Source organism: Hemiscyllium ocellatum, chromosome 45, assembly GCF_020745735.1.
Source record: "Hemiscyllium ocellatum isolate sHemOce1 chromosome 45, sHemOce1.pat.X.cur, whole genome shotgun sequence".
Classification (NCBI taxonomy): domain Eukaryota; kingdom Metazoa; phylum Chordata; class Chondrichthyes; order Orectolobiformes; family Hemiscylliidae; genus Hemiscyllium; species Hemiscyllium ocellatum.
In genome coordinates this window covers 22,108,330-22,127,421 of record NC_083445.1, presented here as the reverse complement: position 1 = coordinate 22,127,421, position 19,092 = coordinate 22,108,330, and the positions used below count along the sequence as shown (strand labels likewise).

General features: G+C 43.0%; 1 protein-coding gene across 2 annotated transcripts in view; it reads right to left on the bottom strand.

Moving 5' to 3' along the window:
* Positions 1-19,092, bottom strand: part of mcoln1a (mucolipin TRP cation channel 1a) — a 72,907-nt gene that overhangs the window by 27,837 nt on the left and 25,978 nt on the right. The window contains exons 3-5 of one of the 2 annotated variants that reach the window (XM_060854932.1): positions 12,925-13,092; positions 9,453-9,609; positions 3,523-3,604 (exon numbers count right to left, since the gene is read on the bottom strand). In XM_060854932.1, coding sequence (XP_060710915.1) covers positions 3,523-3,604; positions 9,453-9,609; positions 12,925-13,092 — 407 coding nt within the window. The remainder of the gene's footprint in view (positions 1-3,522; positions 3,605-9,452; positions 9,610-12,924; positions 13,093-19,092) is intronic. The other variant, XM_060854933.1, reaches the window with a different exon arrangement.

Below are 19,092 nucleotides of genomic sequence, written 5' to 3'. Positions count from 1 at the left end.
GCTGACCTTTGAGGGGCCCTATTCTCTCCTTAGTTACCCTTTTGTCCTTAATATATTTGTAAAAGCACTTTGGATTCTCCTTAATTCTAGTTGTCAAAGCTATCTCATGTCCCCGTTTTGCCCTCCTGTTTTCCCTCAAGTATACTTTTACTTTCTTTACACTCTTCTGAGGATTCACCCAATCTATCCTATCTATATGCTTCCTTTTTCTTAACCAAACTCTCAATTTCTTTAGTCATTCAGCATTCCTTATACCTACCAGCCTTCTTTCATCCTGACAGGAATATACTTTCTCTGGATTCTTGTTATCTCATTTCTGAAGGCTTCCCATTTTCCAGCCATCCCTTTACCTGCGAACATCTGCCTCCAATCAGCTTTCGGAAGTTCTTGCTTAATACCGTCAAAATTGTCCTTTCTCCAATTTAGAACTTCAACAACATGTGCAGCAACATTCCCTAGGACCTTACCATTTAGTATATAAGCCCTGCCCCGATTTGCTTTTCCAAACGCAGGACCTCGACTTACCTAAATTAAACTCCATCTACCACTCCTTGGCTCATTGGCCCATCTGATCAAGAGCTTTGCATATATGCATACCAATTAGGAGTAAACCACTGGTCTTTCCAGGCTCCTCTTCCTTCACTAGGATCATGGCTAATCCTGTTATGGCCTCAACTCTACATTCCTACCTATCCCCAACAATCTTCACTTTCTTCCTGGCCCTCAATAGGGTATAGGACCCCTCTTATCCTTACTACTCCAATCAGCCCACACGTCTCTCACTCATGTCTGGTGCCTAGAACAGAAATGCACTGAAGTTTTCCAACTACGAATGCACCCCACACCACACCCTCACTCACTTGTCCCAGTTTAACACAACACACCAAGGTCTGAAGTAGGTACTGCTCCAGTTTGCTTCACACAGGGCAGTTCTCATTAGTAAGTCTCTGAGGGCTGCAACAATTACTTTAACATAGAACATTATCATGGAATATTGTAGCTGGTCAGGATGAAACAAGAGCAATGGTGCACTCAACATCTGGGCTCACCCAGTTTCCGAACAGCTGTATAAATCCAGGCTAAGTTGGAGTTGGGTCAAAGGCTAGAGCCCTGTACAGAAGGGGTTAAGTATGGATGGATCAAGGCACATAGCAACTAATTAAAAAGGTTTCATTCGAATTATTTTATGAGATAGTTGGCATTGTGTTACATTTCACAGTGAATGCGTTGTCAGCCTTAGAGAGATACTCATTATCCCAATCACAGTAGGTGACCCGAGGGTGCAACAATTGTATACTCTACCTCACTTTGGTCACTTGAAGCATGACACTCTACTGAAAGCTCCTTTGCTGTAACCTAACAGGTTAAAAACCTGCCTGGATACTTGTGTGCCTGGGAAATGTACCTTTCATGCAAGATAGTTAGTTGTAAGAAAGGTTTGATGATGTTACACAGTGCACATGGATACACACAAGCTAAAACAGATTATTTGGACCAAACAGACTCGCAGTATTTGCCCTCCAAGGGAGCAAATAATCTTAAAATTTTGCATTTGTTGCCACATGAACTACAGGAGGCACACTCAGGCCACACAGTCGCACAGTAATGACCAGTGGAAAGCAGTTGGTGTTATAGAACATATTACAGTGCAGTACAGGCTCTTCAGCCCTCAATGTTGCACCGATCAGTGAAACCAATCTGAAGCCCATCTCACCTTCCATTATCATCCATATGTTTAATGATACATCTTTCAATAAGTATTGTAATTGGTCTTCAAAAAACATGCTCATGATATTATCACTACATCCTGAGGTTACCAAAGATCTGTCTCCAGCTTACCTCGAATCACCTGAAACAGGACACTACTGGGAACAGTAGTTGTCGTAACCTCTAGGTTATTCACTACCTGACTACAGACCTTGGAGACTTCAGCTACTTGCTTTGTTGAATCTATAGTGATGTAGTGGCAGAGTCTCCCATTACAAATGATAGGCTTGCTATCCAACTTAATAACCGCACTGGCTGTTACAAATATGCTGTTTGCACATTCTCCCCGTGTCTGCGTGGGTTTCCTCCGGGTGCTCCGGTTTCCTCCCACAGTCCAAAGATGTGCAGTTCAGGTGAATTGGCAACGCTAAATTGCCCGTAGTGTTAGGTAAAAGGGGTAAATGTAGGGGAATGGGTGGGTTGCGCTTCGGCGGGTCGGTGTGGACTGGTTGGGCCGAAGGGCCTATTTCCACAGTAAGTAATCTAATCTAATCTAATCTATATAAAAAAAAGCAGGAAAGAAAGGAACCAGCAGGATGGCTGGATACTGGCCGCAAGAGACAATTCTCCCATTTCCAACAGAATATTAGCGCTACAATGACAATGTCAACAGCACTAACTTCCAATTTAAGTGTTTTGGCAGGAGATACACTGCAGTCATGATCATATGGGCAGGTGATAACCTAGTGCTATTATCAAGAGTCGATTATTTCAGAGATCTACGTAATGTTCTAGGGAACTGGGTGGTGGAATTTGAATTCAATAAAAATTTGAAATTAAGAGTCTAATGATGACCATGAAACCATTGTTGTCAGGAAAATCCTTCTAACTCATTAATGTCCTTTAGAGAAGGAAATCTGCCATCCTTACCCGGTCTGGCCTACATGTGACTCCAGACCCACAGCAATACAGTTGATTCTTAACTGCTTTCTGAGCAATTAGGGATGGGCAATAAATAATGAGCTGGCCAGCAACGTCATCATTCCCTGAATGAATTAAAAATAAAATTTACCTCCACCCAAATCTCATCTGCCTTTACCCAAAATTTTCTTGAATCTGGTCACAATCTTTGCCTTGACAACGAACCTAGGAAGAAAATCCTTAGCTGTGTGGCTCTGTGAAGAAATTTCTCATGTCCTGAGTTTGAACTCTGAGTTTAGATTCAATTTGATTAGATCCCCTACAATGTGCCCAACAAATCCACACTGACCTTCAAAGTAATCCACCTTGACGCATTTCCCTACATTTACCTCCGACAAATTCATCTAACACTACGGCTAATTTAGCATGGCCAATTCACCTAACCTGAACATCTTTTGGAATGTGGGAGGAAACCGGAGCACCTAGAGGCACAGGGAGAATGTGCAAACTCCACACAGTCACCCGAGCAGTGCTAAACCACCACTGAGTCACCATGCCATCCTGGTTTCTATGGCCCACCTGGTTGTACCTACACTGAGTCATCCTTTGATTTGAAATTCTGCCCTATCACACAGTAATCTGACAGGCTGGAATGGTAAAAGTCAATTTCAGGCCCTTCCTCCTATAGAGCTCCTCAAACCAGGCAACATCATTGAAAACCTACATTACACCCTCTAAAACCTCAGTGCCATCCTATTGTTCAGTGTTATTCTAATTCCATTTTATACACAATCATCTTTAATTCTTGATGTGAACAATGCTACTCAATTATCAAACAAGCTGGACTGAATAAAACAATCTCAATCGTCAGTTTTAAAAGAAGGACAGCCTTACTTGTAGAATTTTAATGTGATATTCTTGTATTGCGGTGTTTCTCTGGGATTGATGTGAAAAGAGGGACTCACATATACACACTCTGAAAGAAAAATGTTAGAAATTCACTGCATGAGTGCCTCTAGTTTCATCCATCAGGTTAATTAATCTTTTTAAAAAAAATACATGTGCAGAACAACCCTGATTATACGAATATCAATTACCTGAATTTCGGATTATCCAACCAAGATCTCAAGGACCCATAAGAAAGCTATCCATTATCTGAACAATCCGTTATCCGAACTCTCAGTTATCTGAACAAAATACTCCCGTCCATTTCATTCGGATAATTGAGGTTGTTCTGTATATAGTCTAACCAACCTATTCAGAGATCTTATGACACACCACTGGAGCAGGTGGCAATTGAACCCAGGCCTCCTAGCCCAGAGGTAGGGACACTACCACTGTGCTGCAAGAGAATGCTCTGAAATACCAGGGAATCATATCCTTTTTCTAACCAACCTGTCAGACATGCAAATGCACAGTTCTGAATCAAGTGGGACTTGATTCACAGGCTTCCTGGGCCAGAAGAAGGGGCATTATTACTGTACTACAAGAGTTCTCTGATTGCAAAGTCAATGACCTGAAACATGATCATGTGATACAGCTCTGGAGCAGGTGGGACTTAAACTGGCTCTCCTGCTCCAGAGGTAGTGACATTATTGAACCCAATTGCACCACAAGAGCCCACTTAATGAATCTTAATAATACTGAGGTTAAGTAGAAATACAACAAAGTGCTCACTGGTACGACAGGTCTTGCACAACTGATTGGTTCGTGTGCATAATTGTCTGTCAAAACAATATGAATTAGTTTAATTTTGATTTTTTTTATATAGGTTGGCTCAATAGATAGTCATATTGCCCAGAAACAGACTTCAGTTCAAACAGTCCATGCCAACCTTAATTCCAAAGTAAAGGAGCCCCACCTGCCTGCACTTGCTCCACATCCCTCAAAATATTTCTTATTCATGTACTTAGGGAGAAAGTGAGGACTGCAGATCAGAGCTGAAAATGTGTTGCTGGAAAAGCACAGCAGGTCAGGCAGCATCCAAGGAGCAGGAGAATGATGTTTCGGGCATGAGTCCTTCTTCAGGAAAGTTCCCTGAAGGGCTCATACCCGAAACGTCGATTCTCGTGCTCCTTGGATGCTGCCTGACCCACTGTGCTTTTCCAGCAACACATTTTCAGCGCTATTCATGTACTTATCCAAAGTCTTTTAAACGTTGTAACTGTACCTACATCCACCGCTTCCTATGCAAGTTCATTCCACATGAACCACTCGCTGGGTAAAAATATTGCCCCTCATGTCTTTTTAAAATCTTCCTCCTCTCACTTTAAAAACACGCCTCCTAGTCTTAAAAGCCCCCATCCGAGGGAAAAGACACTTTACCTATACTTTCAATTTTATAAATCTCTATAAGGCCACCACTCAGCCTCCTCCGCTCCATTGAAAAAAAAAGGTCTCTGCCTATCCCTGAATCTCAAACCCTCCACTCACAGCAATATTCCAGATAATCTTTTCTGAACCCTCTCCAGGTTAATAATATCCTTCCTATAATAGGGCAATTAGAACTGGATACAGTACACCAGAAAAGGCCTTACCAATGTCCTGTACATCCTATCAGCCAATGACTTCTCATGTTCCTCCTGGCTCCTCTTAGTATCTCTTTAGGTCCTTCCTGGCTAACTTGTAACTCTCAAGCACCCTAACTGAGCCATCACCTGCACCTCCACACACATCATTTACTGGATCCGCTGCACCCAATGTGGCCTCCTACACATTGGGGAGACAGGCCGCCTACTTGCGGAATGTTTCAGAGAACACCTCTGGGACACCTGCACCAACCAACCCAACCACCCCGTGGCTGAACACTAACTCCCCCTCTCACTCCGCCAAGGACATGCAGGTCCTTGGCCTCCTCCATCACCAGTCCATAGCAACACGATGCCTGGAGGAAGAGCACCTCATCTTCCGCCTAGAAACCCTCCAACCACAAGGGATGAATGCAGATTTCTCATTTCTCCTCCCCCCACCTTTTCTCAGTCCCAACCCTCAGACTCAGCACCGCCTTCTTGACCTGCAATCTTCTTCCCGACCTCTCCGCCCCCACCCCCTATATGGCCTATCCCCCTCACCTTAACCTCCTTCCACCTATCTTATTCCCAACGCCCCTCCCCCAAGTCCCTCCTCCCTACCTTTTATCTTAGCCTGCTTAGCACACCCTCATTCCTGAAGAAGGGTTTATGCCCGAAACATCAATTCTCCTGCTGCTTTGATGCTGCCTGATCTGATGCACTTTTCCATCAACACTTTTTAAGCCATCATACCTCATCTTAACATAAGCCTTCTTCTTCCTCTTGACAAGAGATTCAACTTCCTTAGTAAACCACGGCTCCCGCGCCCAATAATGTCTTCCCCACCTGACTGGTACAAACTTAAGGATCAGCTACTCATTTCAATTGTGCCCATCCCCTGCAGTTTCCTCCCCCATCCATACATCCTAAATCTTGCCTAATCACATTGTAATTTCCTTCTCCACCCCAACTATAACTCTTGCTCTGCTGTATACACCTATCTCTTTCCATAGCTAAAGTAAGCATAACTGAATTGTGGTCTGGATCACCAAAGTGCTCACCTACCACCAAATCTAACAACTGACCAAGTTCATTATCCGGTACCAAATTTAATGTGGCTTCACCCCTTGTTGGCCTGTCTACATATTGTGTCAGGAAACTCTCCTGCACACACTGGACAAAAACTGACCCATCTAAAATACTTGAACTATAGTATTCCCAGTCAATATTTGGAAAGTTGAAGTCCCCCATAAAAACTACACTGTCACTCTCACTCCTATTGAGAATTCTGGTAAGCATTGGCTCCTAACACAAGTTACAGCTTCTAACACAAACTACCACTTAATATTTTAGGCCCATCAATCAAACAGATAATACTGAGTATCCAATACAGGTCTGACAACAGCTGAAAGGGGAGGCTAGTAGCCTTCAATCTCAATTTTAATTTTAGGGGTCCCAGCCCAAACATGAAGCCTTTCTTCAGCACTCAGTGATGCCTTGGTAATCACTCGGTGATTCCATTCAAGATTAAACTGCCCCATCCAAAAACTGAACTTGCCTCACCACCGCTAGGGGGCCAGCACAGTGTTCCCAGCCTGAATCTACTAATGATTTGGATGTGAGCATAAGAGGTATAGTCAGTAAGTTTGCAGATGACACCAAAACTGGAAGTGTAGTGGACACTGAAGATTACCTCAGATTACAATGGGATCTTGATCAGATGGGCCAATGGGCTGAGAAGTGGCAGATGGAGTTTAATTTAGCTAAATGTGAGGTGCTGCATTTTGGGAAAGCAAGTCTTAGCAGGACTTAAACACTTAATGGTAAGGTCCATGGAAGTGTTGCTGAACAAAGAGACCTTGGAGCACAGGTTCATAGCTCCTTGAAAGTGAAGCTGCAGGTAGATAGGATAGTGAAGGCGACATTTGGTATGCTTTCCTTTATTGGTCAGAGTATGGAGGACAGGAGTTGGGGGGTCATGTTGCAGCTGTACAGGACATTGGTTAGGCCACTTTTGGAATAGTGTGCACAATTCTGGTCTCCTTCCTATCAGAAAGATATTGTGAAACTTGAAAGGGTTCAGAAAAAATTTAGAAGGATGTTGCCAGGATTGGAGCATTTAAGCTATAGGGGGAGGTTGAATAGGATGGGCTATTTTCCCTGTAGCATCGGAGGGTGAGGGGTTACCTTCTAAAAGGTTTACAAAACCATGATAGATAAATAGACAAAATCTCCTCCCTGGGTTGGAGGAGTCCAGAATTAGAGGATATAGGTTTAGGTGAGAGGGAAAAGATATAAAAGAGACCTAAGGGGCAATGTTTTCACACAGAGGGTTATATATGTAGGGAGTGAGCTGTCAGAGGAAGTGGAGGAGGCTAGTACAATTGCAACATTTAAAAGACATTTGGATGGTTTATAAATAAGAAGGGTTTGGAGGGATATGGGCCAGGTGTTGGCAGGTGGGACAAGATTGGGTTGGGATATCTGGTCGACATGGACAAGTTGGACTGAAGGGTCTGTTTCTGTGCTGTACATCTCTCTGACTCTACTTAGTGTATGACAGTAACAGTGCCCCTAAACTACCTCTCACCAATGACTCTATTTAAAACTCAAAGTCCAAATTCAATTCTGCTCTATTTGGGTAAGATGCTCTTTGGAGAGCTAGTGTGGACTTGTTGGGCCAAATGGCCTGTTTCTACACTTCAGGGATTCTAGGATTCTCTGAAAATACACCCCTACAACCCCATCAGCGTCAGACACACATGGGTTGGGGTTGCATCTTGGGAGTTTGTACTGCCTGGGGAAAGTGCAATGGTGCTCACCACTTGATCAGTGCTGTAGTTGAACAGCGAGACAGCATGGCAAGGAGAAACTACAGGCTCAATCCAGCCCATCACATTGCTGCACACTGACTTACCCATCAGCAATGTGCCCTGACCTCGTCTCGTCCACTCTAGCATGGTTGAGGGCATTCACTTTGAGACTGGTTACCAAGTCAAAAGCACTATGCAATTGCAGTTGACTCACTTAGAACTGATTTCTACTTTTATAAAACCTGGAGTTCTATATGGTCTCCACCCTCCCACTGGGATATGATGCCTCACTGCAAGGATTCTTTGTAACTACAGTGACAGACCAAATTAAATTTGTGTAGTTGGAGATGGATTAAACTAAATTACAGCATAGAAAAGCTACCCTTTCCCAGAAAGAAGGCCTTTTCCACTGTCCCAGCTCTATGGGCAAACAAGATTGTCAGTGATCCACCAGAAACTTTCCATAATCTAGTGCAATCTCAGGTCTGCCCATTGCACTTGCTGCGATGGTAATATAACCAAATTAGAGTCTGAATACAATACTACATGGAAACAGACCCTTCGGTCCAATTAGTCCAAGCCAACCAGCTATCCCAATCTGACCTAGTCTCGTTCACGATGATTTGGCCCATTTCCCTCCGGACCCTTCCCTCTTTATGTACCCATTCAGACGTCTTTTAAATGTTGTAACTATATCAGCCTCCACCACTTCCTCTATCAGCTCACTCCATACATGCACTATCCTCTGCATGAATAAGTTGCCCCTTAGGTCCCTTTTAAATCTTTCCCTTCTCACCTTAAACCTACGCCTTCTAATTCTGGATTCATCTACCTTAGGAAAAAGACCTTGACTATTCACTGTATCCATGCCCTTCATCATTTTATAAACCTTTTTAAAGGTCATCCCTCACTTTGACTGGCCAACAAGTTCCAATGGTTTAAAACTAGTACTTACCACCGAAACCACACATGAAGGGGCTCTGAATGTACACAGGACCTTGGGACACAAGTCAGTACCACAGGGAGGGAGTGAGACAGCTACATCAACACTGACTGCAAGAGATGGTGTCTCACATTTTGTAGCTGTCACATCCCCTTAACGATCTGCAGGGTTCAAGTTAGGATTGAGAGAGAAACCTCACCACTCATTTCAATGGGACAAGTGTAACTGTACTCAAGGCTTGAAAATATCTGAGGTGTTGCAGTTTGTTAATCAATGTCACTTCCCCCAACATACTGCTTGGGCAGCAACCAACCCAGGGCTGCTCCTACAGCAGCACCTAAACCCATCACTTCCACCATCAAGGTGGTATGGGGAACTGCAATCTCATTAGACCACTTTCAGGTCAGAGTTCCTCAAGTCACACACCATGCCAATGTCGACATGTCTCTGCCCCTTTATTAGGGGTGGATTAAATCCTGGAACTATTCTCACAGCAGGCAGGTGAAAGAAGAGCTTTCCATTTGTGTGTTCCCCATTGAGGGCACATGAATCTCTCACCTGTTATCACCCATGGATTGATGTTGAAGGTGTCGTTTGCTGGATTGATGCTGCCTTTCTTGTAAAAGCGCTGGCAGAGCTGCAGTGCAGTGCGATTCTCATCACCACCGAACACATAGGCGTACCGTCCCAAAGTCATGTTTTGCAGAGCCAGGTACTACAAGGAAGATAAAGTATCTGACTTCAGCCACCCTGTAGTTGCTCGAGGTCCACCCAGCCAATGCAGGACCAAGCTACTGCACTGTAAAGGACATTGAGCAATGTGACAGGACACAGCCAAACAGCAGGGACACAAACAGCAATTCTGAATTACATCATAAGCACACAGAGGTAGGAGTTGCAGAATCATACCAGGGAAGGTTTGATGAAAAACTAAGAAACTTATATTCCGACAGCAGATTTCACAAGCCCAGGATTTTCTTGAGCGCTTTGCAGTGGTGGAGTATTATAAAATTGTTATTGCTGCAAAGCAGGAAACCCAGACGTCTACGTGCATTGGAAGATCCCACAAACAGCAATGACCAACTCAATATGCCTTAGTGATCGGCGTGTAGATAATCACTGGCCAAGAGTTGGGGTTCACTGGCTACTTTGAAACAGAGCCACATGTACCAAAGGAGCCAGACAAGCCCAATGGTTTAACACTGTACAACTGTGTACAGCCTGTGATATCTACTGATGTCTCAGATTGGGACTGCAGCCATACATATGTTCTTCTCCTGTCCCCACTATCTCAATGGTGCTGGCTCTCTCCTCAGTTTTTGAACAATTCCACTCCACACCTACCAGCAATCACTGGATAAAGACTGGAGATAGGAAACAGAGCATACTTATTCTGGCTCGAAGTTAGCTATGTTGCCTGAGTTCACCCAGTCCTTTAGACAATATCCCAATCCCTTTGCCTCACCACTGATAGCTCCACTTTCAGCTACAAATGCCACCACCTCTGGAATTCTCTGCTTAATGCTTCACCCAAAGCCACTTCCTTAGCCAAATCTTTGTCCAGTCCTTGCAATTCATTCACAAAGCCTTGGCCTTCTTGCCCCATTTTTGCCAGTTTGCCTTTAATGCATTCATCAAATAAACAGTTCAAAGGAATGGGGGTTTGAGTGGAGCATGTAAAACCACAAAGTTCAGCATCTCCCAGAGATACAGGATGGACACTCAACAGCAATATAACTAAAAGATTAAGCGATAACACTTTGAGCCACCATTATGTGCATCACCAATATAGAGGCACAACAAAAACCTCAATAACAAGTGTGATTAATCACTTGCTTTCAGTGATACTGATTGAGGAGGGAACATACCAGGACTCTGGAGAGATTTCTATGGGGCTTCCAAATTCTGATGAGAGATTAGTTTATTGAAAAGATCCAACTTAACAGAAATGCTGAAGGCACCCTCAACCACTTCCTTCCATACTATACTCAGTTTATAGGCCCTCAAGAGCTGGGGTGAAATTTGAACCCTCAACCTTGCAACCCCAGGCGTAATAAGCTGAAACTGTTTAAATCGTAACATTGCAGAAGGAAGCCAGTAATTTTGCATTAAGTGTCTTGGGGTAGGCGGTGGCTCAGGAAAAATGTCCAGGATTCCAGCTCTGATTATTCAATTTGACATGCAATGGCATAATCCCACTTTCAACATCCTTTGGGTTACCAATGATTAGAAACTCAACTGGACTTGCCACATAAACACAGTGGCTACAATAGCAAGTTAGAGGCTAGAAATATTACAGCAAGTAACTTACCCCCCGACTCCCCTAGGCCTTTCCACCATCTATAAGGCACAAGTCAGGACTGTCATGGAATACTCCCCACTTGTTGGGTGGGTGCAGCTCCAACAGTCAAGAAACTAGACACCAACAGCCAAGAAACTAATAATCCTGGTGCAGCTAATGATGTCCACTTCCCAGATGAATTAAAAACTGCATCACTAGAAGGGCATTTGTGAAAACTAGGGGAAAAGAACTGGATCATACACAGTAGGGCTGAATGCTAAAGAGGAGCAAACAGCAGAGCAGGATTTTATTGGGTAAAGGATTTAAGATTTCTCTCAGGGCAATTGGTATAACATACAAGATATAGCAAGTTAGAACTTCCATTCTTCTTTCAGAATGCCAGAAAATTCTGCTTTTCATTCGTGTTCATTTAATTACCATCTCTCATCCAGGAATGTACACCTTGAAGCTCTGCTGTACTTTCTGAAGGCATTGTTTGCTTGCATCTTCTCCCTCATTCACCTTTATTGCCCCCCTCTGGCTCTCTAAGACTAGTTCTTGTCATTGAACTGCTTTTGCCTCCCAACCCATTTCTCTCATTCACTTTTCTTACTCCTCCCGCAACATCTATTTGCCACCCAGGTAAATAGTGCTGTGAGGAAGGCATATGGTGTACTGGGCTTTATTGGCAGAGGAATTGAGTTCCGGAGTCCTGAGGTCATGTTGCAGTTGTATAAGACTCTGGTGCGGCCTCATCTGGAGTATTGTGTGCAGTTTTGGTCGCCATACTATAGGAAGGATGTGGAAGCTTTAGAACGAGTGCAGAGGAGGTTTACCAGGATGTTGCCTGGAATGGTAGGAAAATCTTATGAGGAAAGGCTGAGGCACTTGGGGCTGTTCTCATTGGAGAAGAGAAGGTTTAGGGGAGATCTGATAGAAGTGTATAAGATGATTAGGGGTTTAGATAGGGTAGATACTAAGAACCTTTTACCGCTAATGGAGTCAGGTGTTACTAGGGGACATAGCTTTAAATTAAGGGGTGGTAGGTATAGGACAGATGTTAGGGGTAGATTCTTCACACAGCGGGTTGTGAGTTCATGGAACGCCCTGCCCGTATCAGTGGTGAACTCTCCTTCTTTATGGTCATTTAAGCGGGCACTGGATAGGCATTTGGAAGTTATTGGGCTAGTATAGGTTAGGTAGGATTCGGTCGGCGCAACATCGAGGGCCGAAGGGCCTGTACTGCGCTGTATCCTTCTATGTTCTATGTTCTATCTATTACATTTTCGTCTTTCTCCAGTTCTGATGAGGGGTCATGGACTTGAAATGGTAATTCCTGTTCTCTCTCTACAAATGCCGTTGAATATTCCCAGCGTTTTCTTTCTTGAAAGAAATTACTTGGTCATTGCTGTTTGAAAGAGCTTGGTGCATGCAAACTGACTGCCCATTTCTCACAGGGAAAGTTATTATCCTTGAAAAATTACTTAATTGTCTGCATCATGATTAAGGATGCCCTAAGCTCATAAAAGACAATCTATACAAGTGAGTTCCTTCTTTCAATAAGATTCAAACTTATGTGCTATTATTTTACAATATGGCATATTTATCCAGTTCAAACTACATGCTGAAATAGCAGTTTGACTCGATAAGCATGGGTTGCCACTAGAAAGTTCAATTTGACAGGTTTACAGAAAGAGTAAACTGTAAAGTATTCAAACCATAAAAAGAGGAAGTATGACAGCCATTAACCTGCTCAACTGTGTAGAAAATAGAATCGTAGACATCCTTCTGTGTATACAGAGCGTAAGAATCATCCGACCCATCTGTGTAATCCTTCAGGAAGAGGTGCTTAAATGTCATTGTGTTTTCTTCTGTAAAATCTACCACCATTTGGTTACTCAATCCAAACAGGATCAACTGTGGAAAACAATTAGCAAGTGGCATCAGTCTCTAAACATTAACATGCTGGCCTGGTAAAAGGGCTCCCTGTCATTTGGCATTCTAGCTTAGATTATAGAACAGTTGACAGCATTCCTGCCTGAGCTAGATGTTTGTGGGTCCAAATTCCATTCTCAGAGCTTCAGTACGAAACTAAAGGCTGACACACCATTGTAGTGTAGCGTTGCACTGTCAGAAAGCCACCTTTCTGATGTGGCATTTAACCGAGCTCCCCTTCTGTCTTCTCTCATGTAGATTGAAGGACAGTTTTCTTTTTTACCAAAGAACAGGGAGAACTCCTGAGTTCCTCCATTAGCTTTTCATCTTCCAAACCTGCATCACAAAACCAGGATTATCTGGTCACTACCACACTGGTCCTTTCCCAACAGTACGATACCAAATGGACTACAGCAGTTCAGGAAGGGCAACTGGGGACAGCCAATAAGCACAGACTCAGCTATCAGCACCCAATTCCATGAATGAATTTTTACAAAGTGGATCTTGACTTGTTACGTACATTATAATAGTGACTACACTTCAAAAGTATATAATTAGCTGTAAAGTGCTTTGGGATGCCCTGTAGTCACAAAAGACCATATGTACCAAGTGGGACAATGCCTAGTAGTACAATGCCTAGTAGTTTCACTACTGAACTATTAATGCAGAGACCCAGGAAATGCTCTGGGACCCAGGTTCAAGTCCCTCCGTGGGATATGGTGGAATTTGATTTTAATTTTTAAAAAAACTGAAATGACATCTCTAATCATGGCCATGAATCCATTGTCAATTGTCAGAAAAACCTATCGAATTCACTAATGAACTTTAGGGAAGGCAACTGTTGTCCTTACCTGGTTTGGTCTCCATGCCACCCTAGACCAGGTAATCAATGTGGTTGAATTTTGCCTACTCTTTGGGCAGTTAGGGGTAAATGCTGGTTTGGCCAGCGTCATCCACATCCCATGAATGAATTTTTAAAATCTTATTTTTCTTTAAAGGGACCAAATATGCACAGATTTGGTATTCTTCATTGTGATGCTTGACCATGGCAGGAAGGTTAGCTGTTGGGCAATGATCCTGTACTCCACTAACGAATGCAAGGAAATTGTTGTACACATTAGTGGTGTTATGAAGAAGTAGGTGTGCAGTGTACCTTTAAGAGAGCAAAAGCTGGCACAGATCTAGGAAAGCACAGAGTATGCTGAAAAATTTTAAAATATAACATTTGGCTGTGAAACAAATAGCTGAGCTGTTGCTGTGGTACATAACAAATTTGAATTTGGCCAATCAGATTAAATTATGCCACAAGGTACCAAATCCAATCAAATTTGAATTTTACTGTTTTGACAGCATCAAACCAAGAGACAATCTGATGTTTTGGGCTATAAAAATCAGACATTTTGAACGGTTAGCCAGGGTAGCAAAGAGCATCAACAAACACAGACAGCCCATAGAATTGCACTGTGAAAGATACCTGTTCAGATGAAATTTGTACAGAAAACTGAAAAAAAAGACCCATAAGAAACCTAGAGGAAGATATAGAGGAGAATCAACACAGCTGACTGGTTTTGAAATTTGAATTTTTGTAAAACCTAACCAGGGGGTTTTACCAGATTACTAGAGTGTTGTAGAGTGCCTGGTAGATAAATTGATCAGGCAAAAGAGGTTTACAGCTGTTGTTCAACGTTTTTTTCTTGGAGTTAAAGAATAAATTGTTAATTTTTTCTTTAAATAGTGGGATTTGGTATTCTTTGTCACTCATACCTTAACAGATTATGAGGCGAGGTGAGCTTTTCTGGGTTTACCCCATGTCATAACAGTAAGAATGATAAGTTTTGGAATCATAAGTTTTAAAGCTCTACAGAGAAAATGTAAAAGGTTAGGTGGAAGATTTTAAAAACCTTTGAAGTAGCAATCTCTGGCTTACTCCCAATGCCAAACTTGGATAAAAGCAACACGATAAATGGCTGAAGAGGTGGTGCATTGTTCAAGAATTCAGGTTTTTGGACAACTCTTTTGGGACAGAAAAACCCTGCTCAAAAAGGATGGGTCTAACCCGAACTAGACAGGAACCAATATCTTACCAGGGAGATTTGCTTGTTTCATTAGCGTGACATTGTACTGATAGACAGGCAAGCACATAGAACATTACAGGCCCTTCGGCCTTTAATGTTGCGCCGAACTGTGATACCAATCTGAAGCTCATCGAACCTAAAGCATCCGAAGGGAAGGAGAATTGATGTTTTGGGCATGAATTCTCATCAGGGCCAGAAATATCGATGCTCCCGATTCTTGGATGTTGCCAAACCTGCTGTTCTTTCCCAGCACCCCACTCAACTCTGATCTCCAGAATCTGCAGTCCTCACTTTCTCCTATTCCACTTTCATCCATATTTGTATCCAATGACCTTTTAAATGCCCGTAAAGTTGGCTAGTCTACTACTGGTGCAGGGAGGGCATAAAGAAATGTCCTCAGACATCTGTCCTATATCTATCACCCCTCAATTTAAAGCTATGCCCCTTTGCGCTGACCATCACCATCTGAGGAAAAAGGCTCTCACTGCCCAACCTATCTAGCCCTCTGACCATCTTATATGTTTTTCAATTAAGTCACCCCTCACCTTCTGCTCTCTAAATGAAAACAGCCTCAGCCTTTCCTCATAAGACTTTCCCTCCATACCAGGCAATATCCTAGTAAAATCTCCTCTGAACCTTTTTCAAAGCTTCCATATCCTCCCTATGACCAAAACGGAATCCCAACTGCGGCCGTACCAGAGTTTTGTATAGCTGCAACATGACCTAATGGCTCTGAAACGGAATCCCTCTGCCAATAAAAGCCAATACACCGTATGTGTTCTTAAAAACCTTACCAACCTTGGTGGTAACTTTAGGGATCTATGCATATGGACACCATGATCTCTCTGCTCATCTACACTACCAAGAATCTTACCATTAGCCCAATACTCTGCATTCCTATTGTTCTTTCCAAAGTGAATCACCTCACTTTTCTACATTAAACTCCATTTACTACCTCTCAGTCCAGCTCTGCAGCTTATCTATGTCCCTCTGTAACCTACAACATCCTTCAACACTATCCACAACTCCACTAACCTCAGTGTCATCTGCAGGTTTATTAACCCATCCTTCCACATCCCCATCCAGGTCCTTCAGAAAAATGACAAACAGCAGTGGACCTAAAACAGACCCTTGCAGTATACCGCTAGTAACTGGACTCCACGATGAACACCTCCCATTAATTGCCATCTTCTTTCAGCTACCAATTTCTGATCCAAATTGCTAAATCACCCTCAATCCCATGCCTCTATTTTGTGCAATAGCCTACCACGGGGAACCTTATCAAACGCCTTATTGAAATCAGTGTACACCACACCAACCACTTTACCCTCATCCACCTGTTTGGGGACCTTCTCAAAGAACTCAATAAGGTTTGTGAGGCACAACCTACCTTTCACAAAACCGTGTTGACTATCCCTAATTAACGTATTCCTATCGAGATGATCTCTCTCTTATAACCCCTCCCAACACTTTACCCACAACCAAAGTAAGGCTCACTGGTCTATAATTACCAGGGTTGTCTCTCCGCCCCTTCTTGAGCAATGAGACATTTGCTGTCCTCCAGGCTTATGGCACTATTCCTGTAGAAAAGACAACAAAGATCAAAGCCAAAGGCTCTGCAATCTCCTCCCTGGCTTCACAGAGAATCCTCGGATAAATCCCATCCTGCCCAGGGGACTTATCTATCTTCACACTTTCCAGAATTGCTGACACCACCTCTTTGTGAACCTCAACCCTGTCTAGTCTAGTAGACTGTATCTCAGTATTTTCCTTGACAATATTGTCTTTTTCCAGTGTGAATATTGACAAAAAAAATTCATTTAGCATTTCTCTCATCTCCTCTATTTCCACACACAACTTCCCACTACTGTTCCGATTTAGCCGTAATCTTAGTCTCATGATTCTTTTATTCCTGACATACCTATAGAAAGCTTAGGGTTTTTCTTTGATCCTAGCTGCCAACGCCTTCTCGTGTCCCCTCCTGGATCTTAGCTCTCTCTTTAGGTCCTTCCTGGTTAACTTGCACTATCTCAAGTACTTCATGTCTCATCCTTATATAAGCCTCCATCTTCCTCTTGACAAGAGGTTCAACTTCTTTAGTAAACCATAGCTGCCTCACTCGACCACTTCCTCCCTGCCTGACAGGTACATACTTATCAAGGACATGTAGTAGCTGTTCCCTGAATAAACTCCACATTTCAATTGTGTCAATCCCCTGCAGTTTCCTCCACCATCCTATGCACCTCAAATCTTGCCTAATTGCATCATAATTGCCTCTTCCCCCCCCCCCAGCTATAACTCTTGCCTGCAGTATGTACCTACCACTTTCCATCACTCAAGTAAACATAACCAAATTGTGGTCACTAGTACCAAAGTGCTCAAATCTAACACCTGACATGGTTCCTTACCTAGTAACAAACCCAACACGGCCTCACCCCTTGTTGGCCTGACTACCTACTGTGTTAGAGGAATTATAAGCAGCAGTGTAAATAGAAAGATTGATGAGAAGGTTCTGAATATGAGTAGTCGAAAAGCGTGGCGCAGGAAAAGCACAGCAGGTCAGGCAATACCTGAGGGGAGTCGACCTGTTGAGCATAAGCCCTTCATCAGTAAGATGAAGGACTTATGCCTGACATGTCAACTCTCCTGCTCCTTCAGTGTTGACTGACCTGTGCTTTTCCGGTGCCACACTTTTCGACTCTGATCGCCAGCATCTGCAGTCCCCACTTTCTCCTCTGAATGCGAGAGCTCATTAATTAGAAAAGACGAGAGTCAGAGTATGTAATAACTCTGAAGAACTAAATTGCATTTATTTTAATACAAGATAAGACCGCATGAAGTCAGGGAATGTTTAAGAACATGGGATTGGGACATCACCACTATTAAGTGGTGTAGACATCAGCTAGCCACAAAAAGACACGACCCTCTCTCCCGCGTAGCCCTACACAAGGATTCGACTGGGCCAACACATCTATCCTGGTTAAAAATCTCACAACACCAGGTTATAGTCCAACAGGTTTAATTGGAAGCACGCTAGTTTTCGGAGTGACGCTCCTTCATCAGGTGATTGTAGAGGGCTCGATCATAACACAGAATTTGTAGCAAAAATTTGCAGTGTGATGTAACTGAAATTATACATTTAAAAATTGATTGTCTGTTAAGTCTTTCATCTGTTAGAATACAGTGATAGTTTCACTTCTTTCATGTGTAAATCACAAAACCTTTAAAAGTTGCATTCTCTGGTTAGCTGTTAATAATGGTGATAGCTAGACAATATGTTGAAGGTGTTAGCCCCCTGTGTTCTCTGTCTATGACCTGATGTTTAGATTGATTCTAATCTAAAAAGTGAGATAAGAGTTTTACATAAATTAATGCAGTTTTTGAGCTCAGAGTTCTACATGAATGTATGCAGTTTTTGAGCAAAGTGCAATGTAACTCTGCAAGTACAAATTCACCCCACAAAATATATGTGTGCATGTGGATCTTTGTCTGTGTGTGTGTCTGTCTGTCTGGGGTGGGGGTTGAATGTGAGAAAGTGTGTGTGAGTGTGTGTGAGTGTGTGTGTGTGAGTGAGGGGGGGGGGGGGGGGGGGCGGTGGAGGTGGTGTAGTGATGATGTCCCAATCCCATGTTCTTAAACATGCCCTGACTTCATGCGGTCTTACCTGTAAGGTCCATTGTATTAAAATAAATGCTATTTAGTTTTTCAGAGTTACTACATACTCTGACTCTCGTCTTTTCTAATTAATGAGCTCTCCTCACATTCAGAGGAGAAAGTGAGGACTGCAGATGCTGGAGATCAGAGTCGAAAAGCGTGGCACTGGAAAAGCACAGGTCAGTCAACACTGAAGGAGCAGGAGAATTGACATGAAGAAGGGCTTATGCCTGACCTGCTGTGCTTTTCCTGC